The sequence below is a fragment of the Pygoscelis adeliae genome, unplaced genomic scaffold (genome assembly GCF_000699105.1).
Source record: "Pygoscelis adeliae isolate BGI_AS28 unplaced genomic scaffold, ASM69910v1 Scaffold206, whole genome shotgun sequence".
Taxonomy (NCBI): domain Eukaryota; kingdom Metazoa; phylum Chordata; class Aves; order Sphenisciformes; family Spheniscidae; genus Pygoscelis; species Pygoscelis adeliae.
The window spans coordinates 750730-772911 of record NW_008825052.1 but is presented as its reverse complement, the minus strand read 5'-3'; the positions used below and the strand labels follow the sequence as shown (position 1 = coordinate 772911).

Below are 22182 nucleotides of genomic sequence, written 5' to 3'. Positions count from 1 at the left end.
CAAATAAGTATTCACCCCAGCTTCTAAAAAAAAAAAAAAAAAAAAAAGTTAGTCTCACTAAGTACTTACTAAGCTTTTAAGAACTATGAGAGCTTTACTTGTGTATTTTTGTGTGTGTGTGTGTGTGTGTGTGTGTGAATGTATGTATCCCTGCATGTACATGCCAGTATATAAAATATTTTTTATTAATTATTTTAATTTTATTCTATCTGATGTGCTTTCTCAGCTTTGGAAGTAATTCAAATGAATATTCATGAAGAAACAGAATATGGGCTTAAGGTAAAGGTCTAATCTTTTAGTAAGTTTTGTCACATTCTTGACAAATACATACTGTATAAGACTATGTTTTGCATTTTACCTTAGTGTCAAGAATTGCTTTTTAAAGGTCAAAGTATTTCTGAAGAACTGGTTACAGAAATGATTCTGAAAAAGATTGAGTCACCAGAAGTTGCTCATTTTGGTAAGTATATATATAGCCTAGACTTCTTAGAATGAGCTAGCTATAATTTTGACACACTTCGCATCCATTACTGCTCAAATATAATTTATTTTGTATTAGACGGTAGCATCTTTTCTTGTGCTCCTCAGGTTGTGGAATATCTGTAAACTGAGAGTGTATTTAGGTATTAATTTACCAATATGGGAGATCAGAAAGTGTCATACCCATCCTATGTTGTGTTAATTCTGAGAAAATGAATTTACCCCAAATTTTAAGTGTTGCTATGATTCTCATTTGACAATATTATCTGGTTAAAAAAGTTTTAGGATTTAAAATACAGGTTTTTTTTTCTTGAGTACTTCCATAACAACAACAAAAACTCACCAGCAAAAATATTTTAAACATTTAAAATAATGAAAAAGAAGGAAAACAGACTATTTAAAATGCGAAGTATTATGGTCTTTTTTTTTTCTTACAACTTTGTTTATTCCGTTTGCATTTTGTCACTGAGTGTAAGTTAGATGAGAATATTATTGGTAGTGGTAATAATTCTTCTTTTTGAGGAAAGATTATGTTAGCTGAGGCTGTTAAGAATAGTGCTGCAGATCTTGCTAGAGTCTGAACCTGCTTTCCTGAAGAGAAAACAAATATACTGCCAAGTGGAAAGAAAGTAAAAGAAAATGTAGTTTCTTTTTTTGGTGCTGACTTTTATTTGAAATTTCCATTCTAGGAGAGAGACAGGTATAGTGCCAAGAAAATGTTAAGTTTCTACTGCTCTGAAAACTATCACGCTTCTACAACCTTGCAGTTGCAACAGTTTTTGTTCCCTCCCTAGTCCAAGGCTCAACAGTTTTGCAAAAGATGCAGCCTTACCTGGTGAAACCAGGCGTTTAAAACAGTAGGCAAAAGACAGAGAAATAGGGAAGAAATAGAAAAAAGGAGATGATGAGGAAACAAAAATTTGAGGGAAGAAGTAGCAGTGGAAATGCCAGTCTCTTAATCCATATGTTGGGACTTTAATAAAAGCCTGAAGAGATGTCTGTGTTATCTGAGCTCCCCTCTTTGAGTCAGTCTGATGATGAATGACTAACGTGTGTGTATCACAGAGGACCGCAAAGATCCTAGAGACTGTAAACATGACTATAAAATTGATAAAAGTTTGGTTCTTGTAGCCAAACCATTTTCCGTATTACAGATGCCCCAAAGTAGCAAGGAATAGAATAACCTATGTCCTGACTATTTTTCCTACCAACTAGAACTCATCTCCAAAACCAATTTTTGTTAAGTATTTTCTAGTTCTAATCACTTTTTGTTTAGCGACTATCTTAATATAATCCTTGGAAAGCTTAAGTAGGCTTTCAGCATGAACTAATCAGTCAATTGGCTATTAATTATTCATTAAAGATTTTAGAAACAGTGTTGTATGAGAGGCCGAGTTTTTTACTTTTAACTTTTGTTTTTAACATTGTAAAATACAAGCTTCTAAACAGTACACACAATAAGGGATTCTTTTCAATTATATTATTCTCACTTGAATAATAAACACATGTTGGAGACTGATGTGTCAGAGGTATTCAGAAGTGCTAAAACAAATGATAATATCTGAAAATTTTAAGTCAATAAAAACAGATTTTTTTTTTTTTTACTTCTGAAAGAGGTCAGATATGAAGCTTCTAAGCTATTTCTTGAAATAAGATGTCTCTCTCTTTAAAATGACATAGGCACTGACAGATTGGAAAATAACAAGCATACCTGTATTTTAGGGCATTGTAGGTAAGAAAATATAGAATTACAACCTCTATGTAGCTGATATGCTTGCTTTTTTTTTTTTTAAGTGGAACAAGAAAACAACCAGAAGTTCATACCATGTTAACCTAAATAATGTTTGCAAAGGAAAAATCTATGTCATTATCACAGGGGAAAACTGCTCAATTAGCATGATTTAAATCAAACCAGGGCCAAAGTTGTTTATTGATTTATTAATGGCAAGTAATTAACTGGCAATCAGTGAACTGGCGGTCACTGAAGAGGTTCAGTATCAGCCGCACAACAGACAAATCACAGCACTGGGCACTTGCCAAATATTAATAAACACCTATAAATTTCTAAACACCCTGCTAAAACTAATTCCAAAGAGTATACTCAAACTTGCATAGTTATGCACGCAAACCCTCTCTCACAGATGGCTGGAAGTTACAAGAACACATTCCCTTTTCTGAGAATGCATGAATTTAAGCACACTTTCTGTTGGAACTGTGAGCGCTCTAGCTTTGTCTGTATGCCGTTCCCTACAATCAGTGAGAAAGCTCCACACAAGGTCATATACACACACTGGAGGTGTGGGTCACTACTTGTTTCACCCTGTTCTGTCAGTCCAGTAGTTGAAATGCAGGTTACTCGCAGCATCCGATGGGGATGCTGCTCTGTCAGGCCTAGACAGAAGGTTGTAATGCTGGCATGTCAAACCTGGTTTGGCTGCTGTTCTTTTACCTTGTTCTCACTCTAAGGTGTCTTTCCCCAGTCACAAATGTTAATGCTTCTTTAATATTTCTTTCCAAGATGACTCCTTCTCTCCTCAAAATGTTTTTGGTAATCCCCTGGTTACTATTTGATCTGATAGTTGTCTTAGGTAAATGTCATCATTGTTAGTCTCCCACAACATTACCAGTTTGGAGGCAAACACCCTCTCAGAGAACAAGCAGTTTGGGATAATCTTTTCCCATGTTACACTCCTGTTCCTCTCACATCAGCTGTTGTTATCTGGGATGTGTCAATAAGCAGAGACTGTGCAGACTCCCCACATCTCACTACCAGTTAGAATTCTCTGAAGGCATCAACAACTTAGAATCCAGGATTTTCATTTCCTAGAGGAATGACTATATATTATGCTCTCTTTTGCTTATTGTCTTCTATAAATTTTGCATCTATGGATAGTAGCTCCTCAAAGAAGGAGGAGTCTTCAGTCCTAATACCTCTTGCAAAGACTGCTGCATAGGCTTGCATTTAAATGCTACCACATAAAATTCTAAGCATTTGGAGCATGCACCATTTCTCTAAGGGAATATTCTCATTATTAGGCTAAAAAAAAATCCACCTGATTCTTGTTTAGTCTCTCATTCTGGCCTCATGAATATTGAGTTCCTTGCTATACAGTAGTTCTCACTGCACTGCATGCAGCCGTTAGTAGTTACAGTTCTCTCCCAGGAACTTGAAGCCACGAGTTCATCTGTGGGGCTGAGCACTCTAACACTTGGAAAAAGGTATTATTACCACCATGCTTGTCGTATATAGTTGGTGTCTGTTTGCCAAAGAGGACTCAGCATTGTGAATCCTGAGTGAATAGACGCTTACCAAGTTAGGTGCCTCGGTATGCATACTGTGTGCATAGTGCCTCCTTTTCAGAGGATTTAACATCCAGGAGCACTATGTATCCCAGAGAGTTGTTCAGGCTCCCTTTATTGTGCATAGAAGTGAAGACCTTTAAAGGTTGTATTAAAAGCCTAGACTCCCAGTTGAAATGCTTTGTAACATAGAGTGGTTACTTTTTGCAATGCCTTTTACAAAGTCTTTTAGTGGCAAAAATGGTCACTAAAAGCTTGTTACTTTTTAGGCACTAGAGTATAACAGCTAGGCACATGAAGCAGGTGTGTCAGTCTGAGTACGATCTTAATGTCTACATATTTCTTACAGTTCTTAACTGAGTTAACAAACTTTGAGAGTCCTGTATCAAGTTGAACACAGCACACTTCTTTGTATATCATCTGAAGTAGACATGGGTGCACATTTTTTTAATAGTGTTATGTCATGTACATGGCTTAAAATTGTGCCACTAAATAGATGTATTGTTTAAAGGAGATGAGTATAACTAGTCCTATATTTGACATAACCTTCTAAAAGATATCTTTAATAAAATGTATTCGGCAGGTTATGTTCTCAGTGGATTTCCTTCTCTCTCAGAGGAATACATGACTGTTTCACAGCAAATAGAGAAAATAAAGAATCTGAAATTAAAACCAGATTTCCTGATTAACATTAAGGTAATGTCATCTTCAGTAACTTGCTAGTCATTTTCCTAATTATTAGTGGACTCATATGCTGCATAAGTCAAAAGATAGTATTTTCCCTTGTGTATTTGAGTATAATATTTATTGAGGAATAATAAATTGTCCTCTTTATATTGGAATGGAGTTACAGTAGTTTGCTCCATTATAAGCATTGCTCATGTAAAATAATGAACATTTCCTGAAACTTCAGTTGCAGTTACAGTCTTTGCACCTCTACCAATTAGACAATACAGGTTTTCAAGAAAAGAAAACTTTCAATAACATGATTATTAAGGGATTTTGGGTACATGTACATCTGCCATTCATGTATTTCAGGAAGAAAATTTTCACATATGGAAGTTAGAAAGCAAATAGTTTTATTTTTTAGTCACTAATTGTGAAACTGCTTCTTAGTCATTAATTCATCTCATCTACGAATTTCAATTTCTTCATGAGTAGTAATGTGACATACCAGATATTTTACAAAAGTGACTCTGATATAACCAGAGAAACATAAATCATTGTTAGCGTAGGATTAAGAGGACTTTCTCAATGTAACTTAAAAGAATGGACTTGCTGGCTACGTCCATATTAGTAAATAAAACAAGGCAAGAGCGACTCTTCAGACATCAGGCCAACTGGTTTGGCAGAACACAGCTAACCTGTCTTGTTAGTCAGAATGGGGTGGCCGTGTCCAAACTGCCTGCTGGGAAAGGCCCTAGGCCTGTGCCATTCTCCAGATTGTGCCCAGCTATTCACCAGGAGAATACTAGCCGGCCCATGCCAAACTTTGCCAGACTCCATGCAGACAACGTAACGGTATGTATAATCATGAACAAGGGGTCAGGCCCTTCCTCTTGCAATGTTTTATTTATTATCAACTAGATTATTTCCGTCTTTTACTCTGAATGTGTAGAATGAGCTGCCAAGGCAACTCCGAATAATCAGCCTCTGGTGGTGTGCTCCATTCTCATTGGGATTTTGATTCTAGTTGTCATATCTGTGTGGTTTGTCAGAGGCTAAGCTTCAGTGCATGGTCCTAGTCTATCACTTTGCCAGATTTAAGTCCATGTTTGTTTTAATGACAAGGTTCTTTACGTTCCATACTTTTGAGACTTAATTTGTTTGACCATGCATAATGAAAATTTGTGAATGTCTACTTCAAACGGTTTTTTCTATGCTCACGGAAAGATCTTAAAACATCAGAGAAACAGATTTTTGTACTGCTTTTCAGGCAGTTTTGATTCTTTCAGCTACAGAAAGTCAATCTTTGTTTTAATACCAGATAGTGAGAAATTCCAGTTCTTGAGAATATACGTTGTATAGTTTCATGTGCAACAGTACAAATAGAAGAGTGATACTAACTACACTAGAAAGAAAACAGAATTCTTGACTTCATGTAGTTACACCATCTTCTCCTCCGGGAAGAAGACTGAGACTGAATGCTCATTAAAAATCCTTGCCCCAAAGTCAAATGAATAATTTTGCCTTTGATTTCAGTGGGTTCAAGCTGTTTTCACAGATATGTCAGAACTGTAACCATTTTCATTATATCAAAAAGAAAGGAAGAAGGGAGATTGTAGATAACTCTGGGAATAATGAAATACTATTAGCGGACCAATTTAGAGAAATTTTGTCTCTCCAAGAAAAAGGACAGAAGATGCACCTTTGAAAAAAGAACCATACCTGATCAAATTTCTCCTTCCCTATTTCAAAATGTGCTATGTCATATAGCAGTCATGTCAGCTGTATGACTCACTGTAGAAATATAGAAATATCCTGAAGTATTGTAATACTTCAAGGGATACCTCAGGAAATGAGTGTAGTGTGCCTATTGCTAGCAATGTGATCTCAAAATGACTGTAGTGTGCCTGTTGCTAGCAATGCAATCTCAAAAGCTCTATTTTCTGTAGAAATCAATTCTCTGTCTCTGTAACAATTTGACCGTAGCAACTACAATATTTTCTTGTTAGCTCAGGTTTTTCATATATGCTTGAAGGGTAGGTGTTAGTGATTTAGAAAGGAAGAATGATTATTTATTGTTTGTTGTGCCCCACCCCCAATTCCGTAGTAGAATTTTAAGATACCCATCTTAAGACCTGTTGGAGAACTGAGGACTCCCAAGTGTGTATTAATGCATGTACAATTTAGGACAGGTCAGATTTATTAACTATGATCATAGTGAGCAAACATTCAGACAGTGTCTCCCCCTCTGCTCCCCTGTTCTCTGCTAAGTGATTGCAGAGACCCAACCAGCTTTTCATTTCAGAAAAAAAAAAAGAAGGAGGTGAGGAAAAACAATCCTTTCAGTGCTAACAAAGTCAGGTATCCATCCCTGGAATGGATGGACTCCTTAAGTAGCTTGCTAACAGCCACAATTCTAAGAAGGAGTCTTGTGTGACAATGTGACAATGTAGAAAGAAGACTCTCAGTGGAGCCTATAGGAGTGGGACACCCAGTATTATCTTAGCTCAGAAGTGGGGAGGTGGAAACAGTCACAGACTGTTAGCTTTTAGTTGAAAGAAATGTTTTAGTTAGGGCAAATGTTTTAGTTAGGATAAACTTCTTAGGCAGACCTCTCAAGTCTTAAATATTAATAATTTTACCACCACGGACCACATCCAGATTTATCTGTGTTTAATATTAAACTGAATTTGTGTCTGCAGGGCTTTTTATGGAAAGACCATTGCTTACTCTTCCAGAGCTCCAAACTGCTGAATTCCTTTAGCCTCTGACACAATGGCACTGTGCTTTTGGGTAATAGTAGAGCTCTGAGAGGTCAGAGGCACCTATTAAAACTGATTTAATCTTGCTCAAGTCCAAACCACTTTGGCATTAATTGCAAGAGGAATCACAAGCCTGTCTGCAAAATACTTTTATCCATAAACTACACCTACACTTGTTATACTACAGGGTACAACTTGCATGGTAAAATGTGCTCAAGTAGTGGCTACTCTCCTGATATGGCATGTAAAATGCTGATGGGGAAAAACTATGCAAGCGTTTAAGTCTTTCTTTAATATTTGCTGCTTTTGAAAATTTTGTGTTTACTCAGAATGTTATTGGAGAAGAAGTTTATGAATCCAAATATTTGCCAAACAGACTCCTACCCCCCATTTTGCAGTTTTAGGAAAAATAATATGATTATAGCAGTACAATAAACACATTATTTCCTTTTAATTATTCCTTGCTAGTGTTCAGATTATGATTTATGCCAAAGAATATCAGGACAAAGGCAACACCCTGATTCAGGGCAGGTATATCAGAGGAACCAGTGGGATCCTAACGTTATTGAAAAGCATAAGAAAGAGAAAGAACAGCATGAAGAGGAGAATGAAGACGAAGATGAAGAGCAGGAAGAAGAAGAGGTAAATATTGCTAATTTCTAAACAGTGCAAAGTATTATAATGTACTCTAGACAAAGCAGAACAAATTCTGATATTCTAAAATATCACCATACTACATTATGAATTAATTTTGCTCAACTTTAATCTTAATTCACTTTCTGTTCTGCTTTAAGAGATGTGGGATAATACTTAAATGGTAGGTTTAAATGACAGCAAATGGTGATTATTGTACAGCTTAACCTGGATTCAGTCTCTAACTTAGAAGTCACTGAACTGTTTCTTGCTGTAAGTTAAGAGGGTGTATCAGGAGAACGGTGACTCTATTCTGTCTGTTTCTTGGTCTAAGCAAATAAAAGAGTTCTTTTGTTTATTGTAGCAAGTTTTACTAGTATTTGCAGGATACTGTCTTGTTTTCTGGTTTTGGTGTTAGACAACTACAAATGGATTTTCTTTTTTTTCATGAAGGTCGTAATTTTGAATTCAGGTTAAATTGTTCTGGTTTGTAATGCTGGCCAGAGATTTATCAATGCAAGTTCTAGGTACATTCCTCTCAATTTACAGAAACTACACTTCAGCAGGCTAGGATCACAGTCAGCAATCACTGGACTAATACTCATTGCAATACTCTGGAAAGCTACTTTATTTACCTTTGAGTAAAGACAAGAATTAGTACATTATTTTATTGCTGTATCTTGAAATATTTAACTTTTCATCCTGCAGACTGCAGCAGATCCACTTATGATGTCAGAATTTTTGCATCAATTAGTGCAGAGGCCTGAAGATATTCTCGAAAATGCAGAGGAAAGAGTTGGAATGTATAAGGATATAATGCTTCATCCTTTAGAAGTAAGAAAAAGCAAAATAATATGATTATGCATAACAAAAGATTTTTAAAAATATCTTGCACTGTTTTCTTTTTTTTTTTTAGTTTGAGATATATTGTATGGAGGTGGGCACAAGGCATGCTACAACATATCTCCAAGTTCTGAAATTCGTACTGAAATTGATGATACAAAGTTGTCATCTGTAGGCATTGTTTCTACTCTGGAGTCAAGATAAAGTAATCCAGTTTGAGTTTTAAAAGTGAAACCATACCTGCCACCACAGACACTTCCTAAATCTAGGAAGTGAAGTATTTGAAGAGCCCAGTGTATCATCACCATTACCAGAGTCCATTCTAGCATGCAATCCCATAAGAAATCTGCTCTTTGCATCCATTGTCTTCCACTCCAATAGATTCCCTTCCTCACCTGTTTCATTGCCTGCAGATTTATATACACAATAATTAGCCCATCAGTTTGCTTTATCACCTATTTCATTTCTGCAGCTGTGACATTGTTTTTTTCTTTCCTTGTTGTGTTCAGGAAAGTTGGATTTACTATGCATCTTTTTCCCCCCCAAAAAAAAAACAGAACGGGTCCAAAGCAGTAATTCATTCTTTTCTTTTTTCTTTTTTTTTTTTTTTTAATCTCCTGGTACAAGCAACTGCAAAAGCTTTATGTTTGCTGCACACTTGACAATTACTGTTTATTTATGCCCTTCAATTTCCCTATGGATTAGATAAACCTATAGATAAAATTGTGTAAAACTGGTATAATATTCTTTTCTAGATGAACAAACTTGTTACTGCTGTGAAGGGGAAAGCAAAAATTGTGATATCTTTAATCATTATACCATCTCACGTGGATTTCTTGTAAGCAAACTAATGGAAAGTTGTTTAGATTAAATTACTTTAGGATGCACACCAAACTTCAACACTTTCAACACGTTTCACTAGTTGGTAGGTCTTACTTAGGCTTCACTAATGATGAATGTAGTAGTGAACATACTTAGTGGTCCACTAATACATTAAAAGAACACAGGGGTCTATCATTGGCCCAGGTAGAGGTTGAGATGATGAAACGGAAAAAAAAGCTTATAAGATGTGCAGTTTGCACTGAACTGGGAAGGTAGAAAGAACTTTGGAGAACAGACTTGGATTTGTTGATAAGTTGTTAGGATGAAATTGAGTAGAAATAAGTGTGAAATACTAGAGTTGGGGAGGAAACCTAATGAACAGCTACAATGTGAAATAATTGGCTAGAGCTCAGTGCTGCAGACAATCTGCGATCTGTTGGGTTTTAGTTAGTCATAAACTGAGTCAATAAATGTGATGCTATTGTACAAAAGCAAATATTATGGATGTACTAACAAGACCATTGTATGTAAGAGAAACACAAACTATTATCTTCTCTGTAGAAGAGTATTAGAAAGAAGTAATTAGTTATTATCTATTTCTACCAAAGATAGGACAAATAATTTATAGTATAGAAGACACGGACTAGATGCAAGGAAATGAACTCTGACCATAAGGACTAGATGCAAGGAAATGAACTCTGACCGTAAGTGTAGTGAAGAACTGGAATAGATTCCCTACAGAATTGTAAAGACACCTTCACTAGGCTTTTTCAGGGCTGGGGTTAGACCAACATCTGTCAGGAACAGAGTGAGTGTTCTCATTCCTCAGACAGAGACATTAACAATGGACATAGGATGTCTACTTTAGTCTAATATCTTATTTACTACTGGGAAAATTGAAAATAAGAAAATCAAATATATTGTTCAAATTTTACAGAAATTGAGAGTCAGGACCAAAATGAAAACATTGGTCTCATGGCTGGTATTTCCAAGAAATCTGTTAATTGACATTATCACCATTTTCCAGCAGAGAATTAAGGTAATTAGACAATTAGAAGTTGAATTCATACACAAAATGTTAACCATATCTTGATTCTTTGTAGCACTCTTGCATTTGAGCTAGGATATTTAATCTGTTTTCTGAACCCACTGTAACTCCAATTTTTGAATTCTCTCTGTATTTATCCATCACCAAATAAAAGTTTCTCTCCAGAAGATTTTATAAGTCTTATCAGTACAATCAATCTTGGTTTTGCTGAAGTCCACAGGAGTCCAGCCTTTGATATGTATAGGAACAGAATAAGCTTCAATGTCATTATCTGGTTAATTGTACTCAATTGATGAGTATTTCTTTGTTCTTAAACAGGACTTGATGGCTGAACAAGATTGTCAATATCTTATTGAACTGGATGGAAATCAGCAACCACATGATCTCTTTGTAGTAAGTAAGCTATGCACCAACTTAAGTTAATCTCCACTAGAAAATAATTTCTCAATACTGTGTATTGTTTTCTTTATTAAGGTGTTGACAAAATTTTGTGTATAAAACCCATTTAATTACTATTAGAAAACATGACCTTTGAAATGCTTGCTTTTGTTGGTCTATTAAAACAATTATAAGATTCACTGCCCTGCCCCCAGGCTTAAATATATGCTACATGAGAACATTTTCAGGCAGGCTACAAACTCTTTTGTATTGTATCCATCTGGTTTTAGCGCTTTATTTTGTGTATTAGTGTAAAATATCATTATTAATGTGAGAAATTAAAACATTTTCAGTATGATATATTTACAGAATTGGCTTATTTTGCGCTGGTGTCTAAAATAATGACAGAATTTTTATGAACTTTGACATTGTTTTACAATGTAATAGAAGACACTTCATTCTTTTAACAATTCTGCTGAGTGCTTGTGTCTAGATTTTTAGCTCATAACACAGCATCCTGTTGTCCCTATTAAAAAACTACAATGATAAAATTTGAAAATAAATAATCTTATCCTCTGCCTCAGAAATAAGAGTTGCTTCAAGTCAGAACCTAAAGTATGGGGTTGAAAATGAAGTGAGAGATTGTCTTTGACAATGTAGGAAGTGAGCTGCTCCTGCAGTTTCCCCTCTGTTGTTTGAAACAAATTGAATCAATTATAATTCTGTAAGTATTATTTCAATTTATGCTGAACTTTACTACCAAGAGTAGTCCTATGGGAAAAAAAAACACTAATTTTGCAGAGTTGGAACATAAAATTTCCTCATTTGTGATCTGTTTGTGAACATTACAACAGAAAATGTATAGTAAAGGCAATCAAGTTGTGTAATGATTCCAACCATTTTACCTATAAGTAAGGGAAAGACCTATTATGAAACTAGTCCAAACATGACAAAATTTGCTTTTTCATTTCAAGAACACTTGCATTCAAGCAAGATTACATTCAGGAAGTATTCAATCAAATTTAATATCATCTGATTCTCATTGGCAGACATCTGGTTTAAGTATCTTTTTAAATAAATTACCCAAAGTTGTATTACTTCCAAGTGTGCATAATCTGATCTCCTAAAGCGGCTTTCCTCCTTTTCAGATTGGAATTCATCTGAATAATTCCACTGCTTTGTGGGAAAGAATCACAGCCTATTCCTTTAGAAGGCTTGGGATTCACAGCATAATGAGGAGATATAAAGGCTGTGATTCAGCATTTTGCGCTGCCTGTATCTACCAAGTAGCTTGTTAAAACTCAGCTCAATAACTAGCATGATTCCAAGCTAGAAACTGGGCCTTAGTGTATATGTAGGCATTATATAAATAATAAGTTACAATTTTAAAAATACTTTGGGGGTCCTTTCGGATCACAAAAGCAGTTGTGATTGGTACTAAGTCAAGAGTTATTTTATCTTCAGTCAGTGGTAGTTCGACTTCAGTCTCTGGGTGTTCGAAATGGAGCTCCTATCACTAGACTTCAAAGTCAGCAAGAAGAAATGCTGGAGGGACTGGAAAATGTAAGTGTGCTTTTCTAAAATGTGATTGACTATAATAATTATAAAAATATTTTTTATTTTCTGCTGTAAGGTTATACTATAACATCTTTGTTTCACAGCAACCAGTTTGTTTTACCATGCAATAAGGGCGTTTTTTGAGCCTTGATTTTTCAGAAATGTGAATTTAAGATAATTCTGGAACTGAAATCTGCTTAAAAGAGTATGAAAAGAAAAAAGTCTGTCATTAAAAAAAAATTTAGATGATTATAATAAAATTTTGAACAAAATGTTTGTTTTACAACTAGAGGAAGAATGAATTCCTTCCAAGAAAATAAAGAAACTTTAGCCAAAGGATAACAATCTCAGCAGCTGACTCTTAGCTCAGCCTTTACTCTTTTTCTGAATGAGAAACAGCATGCTAATACAAAATTAGCAACATCCTGCATAGCTGAAATCACATACATTGTATTTCCTGTAATTAATTAGAAACATGACAAGTTAGTGCTGAATTTTGCTGAATCATGTCAATTATAATTTTTGTCCCTTCCAAATAAAACTGAAAAGCAGAAGTCTTTGCATAAATGTCTTCACCTATATTCACTTGCAGTCGTCTTTCCTATTTCTTAAACAAAACTTTGAATATATGAATGGTACTGTACCCAGGAGACCCCGCTATACATTTTCAGAGAAACACCCCCCCTCTTCGTTTTGGTGTTTTCTCAGTCCCTGACAAATTCACAAGTGAAGGACTTTCTGTGTCAGAGGTTGTCTGTATTTATTATTTAGTCAGTCTGTGTGTAAGCTTTTAGCATCCACACTATTTGGGGCAAGGAGTTCTGCAGCTTAATCGGACATTATATACAGAATTGCTTCCCTTTGTGTTGAACCTGCTACCTTTTAGCTCAGTCTCCTCTAGCTGTTGATACGCAAAAGTCAGTAAATAGTTTTGTTCTCTGTATCTGCCCTCTGACAACTCATGATTTCAGACTTCTGTCCTGTTCTTATGTAGCTGTCTTGTTCCTGAAGAGTTCCAGTCTACTTAATCTTATTTCTTCCTACATGAAAATCTTTTTGTGTGATTGATCAGTTGTATTACATTTTTCTGGAACTTTTCCAATTCTACTGCGTACTTTTTGAGATTAGGGTAGCAGAATGTACATAGTAGTAAAGATGAGGGCAGGATTTATTAAAAAAACCCCAACAACCCTTTCTCTTCTGTTCTCTCCTTTCTAAACATTCCTAACATTCAGGTTGATTTTCTAATTGCTCTTGGGCATTGACCAGATGTTTTCATGGAAGTATGTATTATAACTCTAAGATCTATTCCTGAGTAGTGACAGTTAATGACAACTCATCATTTTCTGTGTAAAACTGCTACTTTAGTGCCCAGCTTCCTAGATTCTGAAGGTCCTTCTGCAGTTCTTTACAGCCAGCACTTGTCTGTACTATTCTGAATAATTTGGAGTCACCACAAACTTTAGGATTCACTCACTAGTCACCATCTGTAAAAGATCTATTAAACTTACTCCTATCACATGACGTTTCTGCATGCCTAAAAGAGATATTTTGGCCTTGCTATTCCCCCACACAGATTGTGGTCCTTTCTTCATCCCCTTTAGAAGAAACCTTGGCCATTTTCTGTCATCTTCAATAAATGGCTGATTTGTACCTCTTTATTGTTTTAAACTTCTGAAAAGAATAAATGAAGCCTACAGGAACTATTTTTATTAAATAAAATTGAAAAACTAAATAATTTCTCCTTAAAATTGTCCTACAATTCTCAAATATGTAATTTTTTGTCAAGATTCTAAAAAGCATGATGTGGTTTTCTTTTTAGGTTTGCTTGTTTTCCCACGAAATATTTCAAAAAAGGCTAAGAACAAAGCATATGTAGCTTCAGACAAAAATTACATATGCCGTTATTGCTGTTTTAATTAACAGGATGAACTTTTCCGGGTTCTGTCATCTTACAAACTACTAGCACACAGATATCGATGGCGTAGAAGCAGATGGGGACGAGCATGTCCTGTGGCTCTAAAGGAAGGTGATATTGTAATGGGAAACCCAGACTTGGCTGTCAGGTTAGTGGAATTTGACACTTTCTATTTTTATTTCTATTTTATAAGATAACTGACTGTATCTGTTAGCTTCTCTTCTGTTTTAAGTTTTCTAGGTAAAATGTACGTACTGTCATCCCCAGAGGCATTGAAAACATTTATGTTGAATCCACGGCCTTACCTGTTACCACCAATGCCACTTCCTCCTTGTAAAGTACTAGTATTTGGTCCTCCATTCTCTGGAAGAACAACTATTTGTAACCTAATTGCACACAAGTATAAAGGAAAGGTGGGTTTATAAATGTCTTATGTAACAAGGGTATCAGCTGAGGCTTGGGAACCAGTTAAGCACATTCTTATTCCTGTTGTGTTACTAAGATACACATTGCAAACATATGGATTACAGAGGAAACATAGTAATTTAGTGAAATTCATTTATATAAAAGTAGCTAAATTTCAAAAATATTTTTATTTACCCTCTATGTAAGACAAATATTTGTATGTCAGTTATTTGTCTTAGCATAAGAATATTATGAATAACTTTTTTATTTAGGATAATTAAATGTAAATGCAAATCAGAAATTATTTTTTTCCACAAAAAAAACCTGCACTTGAACGATATGTAAATTTTTCTGAAATTTGCAGAGCTTTTCCAAATTCATTTCATTGTATAGAAGTTGGATCAGATGCTATATTTCTCTTCTGTGATATTTTTATTTTTTCAAATCATTTCACTAGGTTCTTGATATGGCCAAACTCATTCAACCCCATATGGAAGAATCAAGAGAAGAAAACATTGAGCAAGTGCAAAAGGATACAGTAGAAAAGGCTATAACAGCAGTGAAAAATAGGTTGAAATTAGAACAGTCAAGAGAACCAGGTGAATAAGGTGTTCCGTGGTCTTTGAAGCTACCTTATTTGCTTTAGGTTAACTGAAGCAATTGCTGTCACTTTGACTTATAAAATATTACAGAAGTTGTTACGGTTGTTGTGCATTAAATATGAACTAAAAGAATGTGCAGTGAATGGAATACCTGGGTAGAATTCAGTATTTTTGATCTTACATATAAATCCTTATAATTTTGTGGGGGTTTTTCCAAAATTATTTATTTTTAAATGAAAATTTTCCATTGAGTTGGAACTGCCTTTTCCAGTTAGCTCTAGTTATGGTTCAAATGGACAATCAGGCCATTTTGCCTTATTCAACTAAGCAAGGAATCACTGTATTTGACTTACTCATGGGTAGAAACATATCTAACAAGAAGTCAGTATATTCCTCTGGTGCTGCAAAATATAGAAGCTGACAGTGATACAAAAACCATTGGTGTTGCAGTAAGAATAGTGGTGAACTATGACACCAAAATTAAAACCATTAAACAGTGTTATGTTCCAGATTCCTGGCTATGTAAATACTTTTGAGGACAGGTGTGTGAAATCATATTAGGATGAATGAGACCTTAGTCCTAATTACTAACCTTGGAGAGCTCAAGTAATTGTATTGCAAAACAGAACTACAAACAGATGAAGGATGTAAATTGTCATAGAAAGGAAGAAAGCTTCAGAAGGGGATATTAAATATTTTTGGAAGCTTGAATCTAAATCTAGAGGTAACTATGCCAGAAAGTATTTCCTATTCCTAACAAAATTATTTAGTTAATTACCTAGTAAGTTCTGCCTTTTGAGAGAATTACAGAGAATCACTAAAAATTATGCAAAAGACATGTATCAGTTTAATTAGGTGAATGGCCCCCTTGACTGTCCTGAGTGCTCCCAAGTCCAGTTCAGGGACAGACAGTGAGGCTATGAAACTCCACTGAAGTCCACAGAGTTTCTGCCTACTGTCAGAGTAGGTCAGGAGATTGAAGCAGTTGGTGCTAAGGTCTCAATATCCATGTCATGCACGGAGGACTAACAGACTAGCTGTATTGTGATCTCATGGGCTGAACACTTAATGGTTTCAGGATAGTAAATGTGCATCTGGAAGGAATCAATTAGTTTGCATGTTCCAAGACTGCTTTGCCATGTGTACCAAAGCATGGGAAGGATCAGGAGAGTCACTTAAAACATACTCTTCTGATTCAAACTAAAAAGGTAATATATACATGCTCAGAGGGTCCCAGTCTGTTAATGTGCTCAGATGACATCCAGCTCAAACAGAACCACATTGTTCTGTTTGGGGAGAAACTAGGGGAGGGTATTAAATCTGTTGAACTGAAGAAGTGTTCAGGACTTGTGTATTTTTTAACTCTTTTCTGGCTTTTGTCATATTTCTGTTCAGGTGTCTTTTAAGGGGAGAAACAGGCGTATGGAAACTAGTACTGCTAGAGAGCCATTTGTGTCTCACAGGCTGATGGGTACTAGTCTTGCCTTCACTAGGGCTGGAAAAGTGCTTGTGATTCCTAGGAGGTGTGTTGGGGGATTCCACAGATTGGGAGGCTTGTAAGAACATAGTAGTGTCAAAGAAGCAGATCATTCTGAAGAAATCACTAAACCAGAAAGGGAATAAACTTGGAAGAGGAGACTGCTATAAAATCTGCCATCATCTGAAAATTAAAAAGTAAATCTTAGCTATTTTAAGCATGTCATTCCATGCCTTCAGTGTGTCTTGCAAATTAAAAAGTGAAAGATAATTATTTTTTTCCTCATTTACACTTGTAGGACTATTTTAAATTTTTTCCTTGTTGCCGATACCGTCGTTTTGAGAAACCTAAAATGAAATGGTTAATTTTGTCATTGAAAGATATTAACCCATTAATACCATGTTAGTCTACAGGGGAAAAAACATGAGCTAAGCATGTATTTTGATGAAAAGTTTGGTATTTTCACTTACATATCTTTTTATAGCATAAGATTGTTTCAGAATTTTTTAATAGATAAGGAGAATAGGTGTTAATTCACACACAAACAAAAAAAATAAGAGAGGATCTGAATTCAGGAGTGGGAGTTTTGCCACTTGAATATGAGAAATTTAAAAGTATGGTAAGTTTTAATTAACCTGTTGAAATACACTTGAACAAATGAAATATGTTTGTAAGTCTGACACAGTTTACAAATAGTAGTATTTTTTTCATACAGAACAGACTGACATTTTGTCTCAACCAAGGAAGATAGATTATTAGGTAGAACCAGTTAATGGACATTAATGAAATATATTTATAAGGGTCTAAAATGGAAATTAAATAAATGTGGATTGTGAGGTAGTTTTTACAAATTTCTTTGTCTTTTTAAAGAAAAACATTTGCTCCTTCAATTATATTCTTTCTTTAATTTATGACATTCTATACCAGCAAAAGATATTGAAGAGAGCACTAAAGAAAGATCTATTTCTTGAACTGGAGAAGTAGAATATAATATCTTTAGCTATGATAACTGTAAAGTCTGTTTGGTTTGGGGCTTGGGTTGGGCTGAGGTTTTTTTGCAGAATGGAAACAGTAAGATATTGTCCCTTTCCCAGGGAGCTTGTAACTTGGCAAAAATAACCTGATAATGTGTAAATTTGTGCATGTAAAAAGTATCAACACATTCAGTGAAAAGTTTTGGCATAATTACAGAAAGTAAATACAGAATTTTTTCCAAATTATACTCTTCACATAGTAGATATTACAGTTGCTTAAAACAGTTCTTCACCAAATTTTGTCAAATTAGTATGTAAACTGTGAACTAACTCTGAGTGTTCCTTAAAAAATTTTTAAACAATTACAGTCCATTGTGTCAGCAATTAATAACAAAATATGGATCCAATATGAATGTTTCGTGCATCTTAGAGAATGCAGGCTTCTTGATTGTTGACAATATACTGTCTTGATCTATGATTTGTACTGACTTTTAAATTAATCTGGTCAACCTTTTGATTTAGGAATCAAAGAGAAATCAAATCAAAGGAAATTCTCAGGTGCTGCAGGTGCCTGATTGTTATAGTACACAAATGTCATTCCATTCATATTGAAGCAATATTTCACTTAGTGGTAGAAAATACTGTGCAGTTAAAAAGGGGGGTTTTTGTAATGAGAGAGCAAACCAAGATCTTAAAACTTACCTTTATGAAATACCCTCTAGAACTGCATTCAGAAGAACTGCTATTTGATTCTTTCTCAGTATGATTGTGTAATATTGCTTAAAATGACTGCTGCACTGTAATTATGAAGTGCCTGGATTTAATTGCCTAGCAGTTATTCCTGACCAGAGGAAATGATTATTTCAGAATTTTGTGAAGCACTTTTAAAAAAAATCTATATTGTTAGGAATGTCAGAGATAACTGCTGACCACCCAGAAGTTCAAGCGATGGTAGAAGAAGCCATAAAAAGTGCATCAGTCTCTGAAGTTACACTGTCACCTGAAATATATGCTGAAGTACTGGAGAGAGCTATTGCAGAGGTAAAACTACAAGTACTATATAGCAAAGCACTTTTTTCTAAGAGCCACCTGTAACAGTTTGTACATTATTGATACATGTTCTTAATTTTTCCATTTGAAAGATCAGTTTAGTTTATATCACGTAGTCTGAAAGGTTACATAGGATTGAGGAGAGACTGAGCAAGATCATGAAAGACAGATCTATTGAGGACTACTATATATATATCTAAATTATTTCTGTCTTGCAAAGTACCTGGGCTACAAATCGTTAAAGGCTGGGAAAATTGTCTGAGGGAAGTATCACTGTATGCTTGCCCTATTCTTATACTCTTAGTCACTATTAAAGAGCTCAACACCAGATACAAGTGTTTAAAAATAATTGTATACGAAGGTTTGTCCGAGAATCTTGAATTGTTTTAAATTTGTTCACTGGTTTGCAACTATTGAAACTGGAATCTAAATTCTTTATAGGCAACCTTAAAAAATCACCGGCACATTAATCTCTTTGTTTAAAATGTTTTTATTTCATTTATGACATCATATGTCATGTCAGACATACAAAGTTATAAATGTCTTACTTTTTATTGACATGAAATAACAGGGAAAAATCATAACAGTCAGAAAATCATTTTGTATTGTGCAGTCTTTTTGAACAGCTCACAGACTATCTTAGTCTTTTTATGTTACTGAACCTGACATTTTATAACAGCTTATGAAGAAGAACAAAGACAGGTTTCCTGGTGCTCCAGAAAAAGGAGGATGGGTAGTGGATAACTACCCTCTGTCAGTAGATCACTGGTCAGCTTTATCAGAAAAAGGACTTTTACCTGACACTGTTGTCTGTCTGAAGGATACAGAAAAAGATGGTTAGTAAATGCACACTAATGAAAATTAATCTTTTCTTTTTTCTGTGTTGATATCTGTATATAAAGCACACTTACAAGAAAAACTAGTAGTTGTGTTCCATTTATAAAGTTTCAGGGGTCTAGAGAAGGAAGAATCCAGTGAATCAACAAGAGTACCCCAAATTTCTTTCAATTTGGATTAAGGGAATTACACAGAATTGAAAACAGGAATGCTTTACAAAAGCAACAAAGAAAATTCCTCCTATTTATAATCCTATTTACAATTTCCTCCTATTTACACTCAGCAGTAAATACCACTGGGCTCTTGCAGTTTCAGACTTTTGTATTCTGTGTCTGGCTGGCCACCAGCTTGCGATGTGGCTCTTAGTCAAATTTCTCTGCCTGTGCATTGGTTTCCCCACTTGCAAAAGCAGGTTATAGATACGAACTTTCTCTGCTTGAGAGAAAAGGCGGGGGGACAGAAATACCTGTATGCAGGTGTATCGTGTTCCCCATCCTGGGGTCAAAAAAAGTTGAGCAACTTCTTATCCAGACTGATACAATAGCTTAGTACCCATGAATTCAGAGGAAGGGATTTTTACTTTATTGTTTCAAGCAGGAAGGAAGGTTGGTACCAGGCATGAAAAACTGAACGGATTCATACACTGTTAAAAGTTTTGCCTGCCAAATCATGCCTTAATGGATTATGCCCGCTTGATTCGTACCACACCACAAGTTTCATTGCCCTGTGACAATGTTTGATCATTACCTGTTCAACCCAGTCTATTATCAAAAGGTCTTTCAGTAGTAGAAACTTCCCTTCAAGAAAGGAATGATAGGTGTATTCATACTTAGTTCAAGAAAGCTCACTAACTGCCCGATATTAGAATCAGTCCAGAGAGCTTTTCAAACCCTTATCCCTGAGTATAAAAATCAACCTGAGCAAATCAAGATTACACAGTTTACTCAGAACATATTTCTTTCTTTAAAAAAAAAAAAACAAACCACAACCTTTTCAGAAGCATGTTATCTGATCAGCTAATCATCCTCACAACTCATCTACAGTACCTAAACTACTTGGTCATATAGCTTTGTGAAATTTTGTAACACCTTAAACATGTTAACTAAAAGTCTTCCGGTGTGGCTGGAGCTCGTATACAGACTAAATACAGACTGAACATTTCTATGAGGAAGTTCTAGATCCAGTGTTTCAGAAAATCATATTTGGTGTTCCTATCATTCAAGAAGACCTCATCACAGATACTTCCAGAAAGAACTTAAGGACAAATTGCATTTCCATGCCTCATCTTTGCTTCTCAGACATTTCAAGCATATTGAAATGTTCATGAACCTAGTTTCTGGGACACAGTGCGTTGTCCTTTCTTACAACCACAAAAAGAACCTTATTCATGTAGTTGGCATGCAGTAATGTAATATTAATACAGTGTACTAAATAACAAACAGCAGGAGTCGAGCTCTAGCCTTTTTTGCAGGGAGAGGACTGAGGTGGGAGAGGTGCTTTCAGAATTATTTTAACTTTCTCTTCACTTCTGAGAATTTAACAAATAAGTGAATTAATTGGATAAAAGAAAAGGTTGTCTCATCATCCCTGAAAGGCTTTATCCTGGATGAGACACTTTGAGAACAGATAATCCTTCATGGGAACCATGTTGAAAACTGGTCAATAGTAACTGCCCCATTTTTTTCTTTCAGAAAGGGAAGAACTTGGGAGTCCATAGCAGAGGCTTCCAAATGAAGACCTTTCTAGGGCTTTCAAATTATGTGCTTCCTTCCTGCAATGTACACCTTTCTACCATTTCCACTAGTTCTCAAAACCTAGCTCTCAATTACTTGTTCTAATCTGAACAATCTATTTTATACTCTTGGAAACCATCTCTTTCATGCAATCTTCTGTTTTTCCAGTCTGATAGATGGCAGATTCTTTAAAGCATAAGTGTAAACCTTTCCTAGAAGTTAGAGAGGTCCTTCATGAAACCTAAATTTCGTGCTCACAACCCTGATGGTACCTCTGTTTGAACTAACACTGTTACAGTCTTTATATCACATAGCAAAAAAGACTTATTTCTTAATTACAGCGCATTTGGCCTTATGTGTAAGTAGATTTCAGGCTTGGAAGGAAATCTACCATTCCTATTTTTAATGTATTTGAGATGATAATGAGTCTATACCCTAATTTTATCCCTGGAGCTGTATCAGGCTTTCATATGAATCAATGACAATTCAAAGTTTCATTCACTGGTGGGAGGAAATGAATTAACATACTTTAAATGATAAAGCATGTATTTTTTACTGTCTCAGCTTGAAACAAGTCATGCGCAAATTGAATACAAGTCATACTATTTGTAGCCTATCATAACAAATCAAAGTGAAATATAATACTGGCATAGAGATTTTCTTAACAGACTTCCAGTTGCATTAAAACAGGACATTG

General features: G+C 35.2%; 1 protein-coding gene across 1 annotated transcript in view; it reads left to right on the top strand.

Annotated features, from left to right (window-relative positions):
• AK9 (adenylate kinase 9) overlaps positions 1-22182 on the top strand; it is a gene marked incomplete at its 3' end in the record, with an annotated part of 70251 nt that overhangs the window by 5745 nt on the left and 42324 nt on the right. The window contains 14 exon segments of the mRNA XM_009326427.1: positions 227-279; positions 364-460; positions 4364-4476; positions 7677-7850; positions 8550-8675; positions 10873-10947; positions 12397-12495; positions 14416-14555; positions 14640-14820; positions 15270-15420; positions 16976-17020; positions 17023-17088; positions 18773-18906; positions 19595-19751. Of these exon segments, the coding sequence (XP_009324702.1) occupies positions 227-279; positions 364-460; positions 4364-4476; positions 7677-7850; positions 8550-8675; positions 10873-10947; positions 12397-12495; positions 14416-14555; positions 14640-14820; positions 15270-15420; positions 16976-17020; positions 17023-17088; positions 18773-18906; positions 19595-19751 (1611 nt within the window).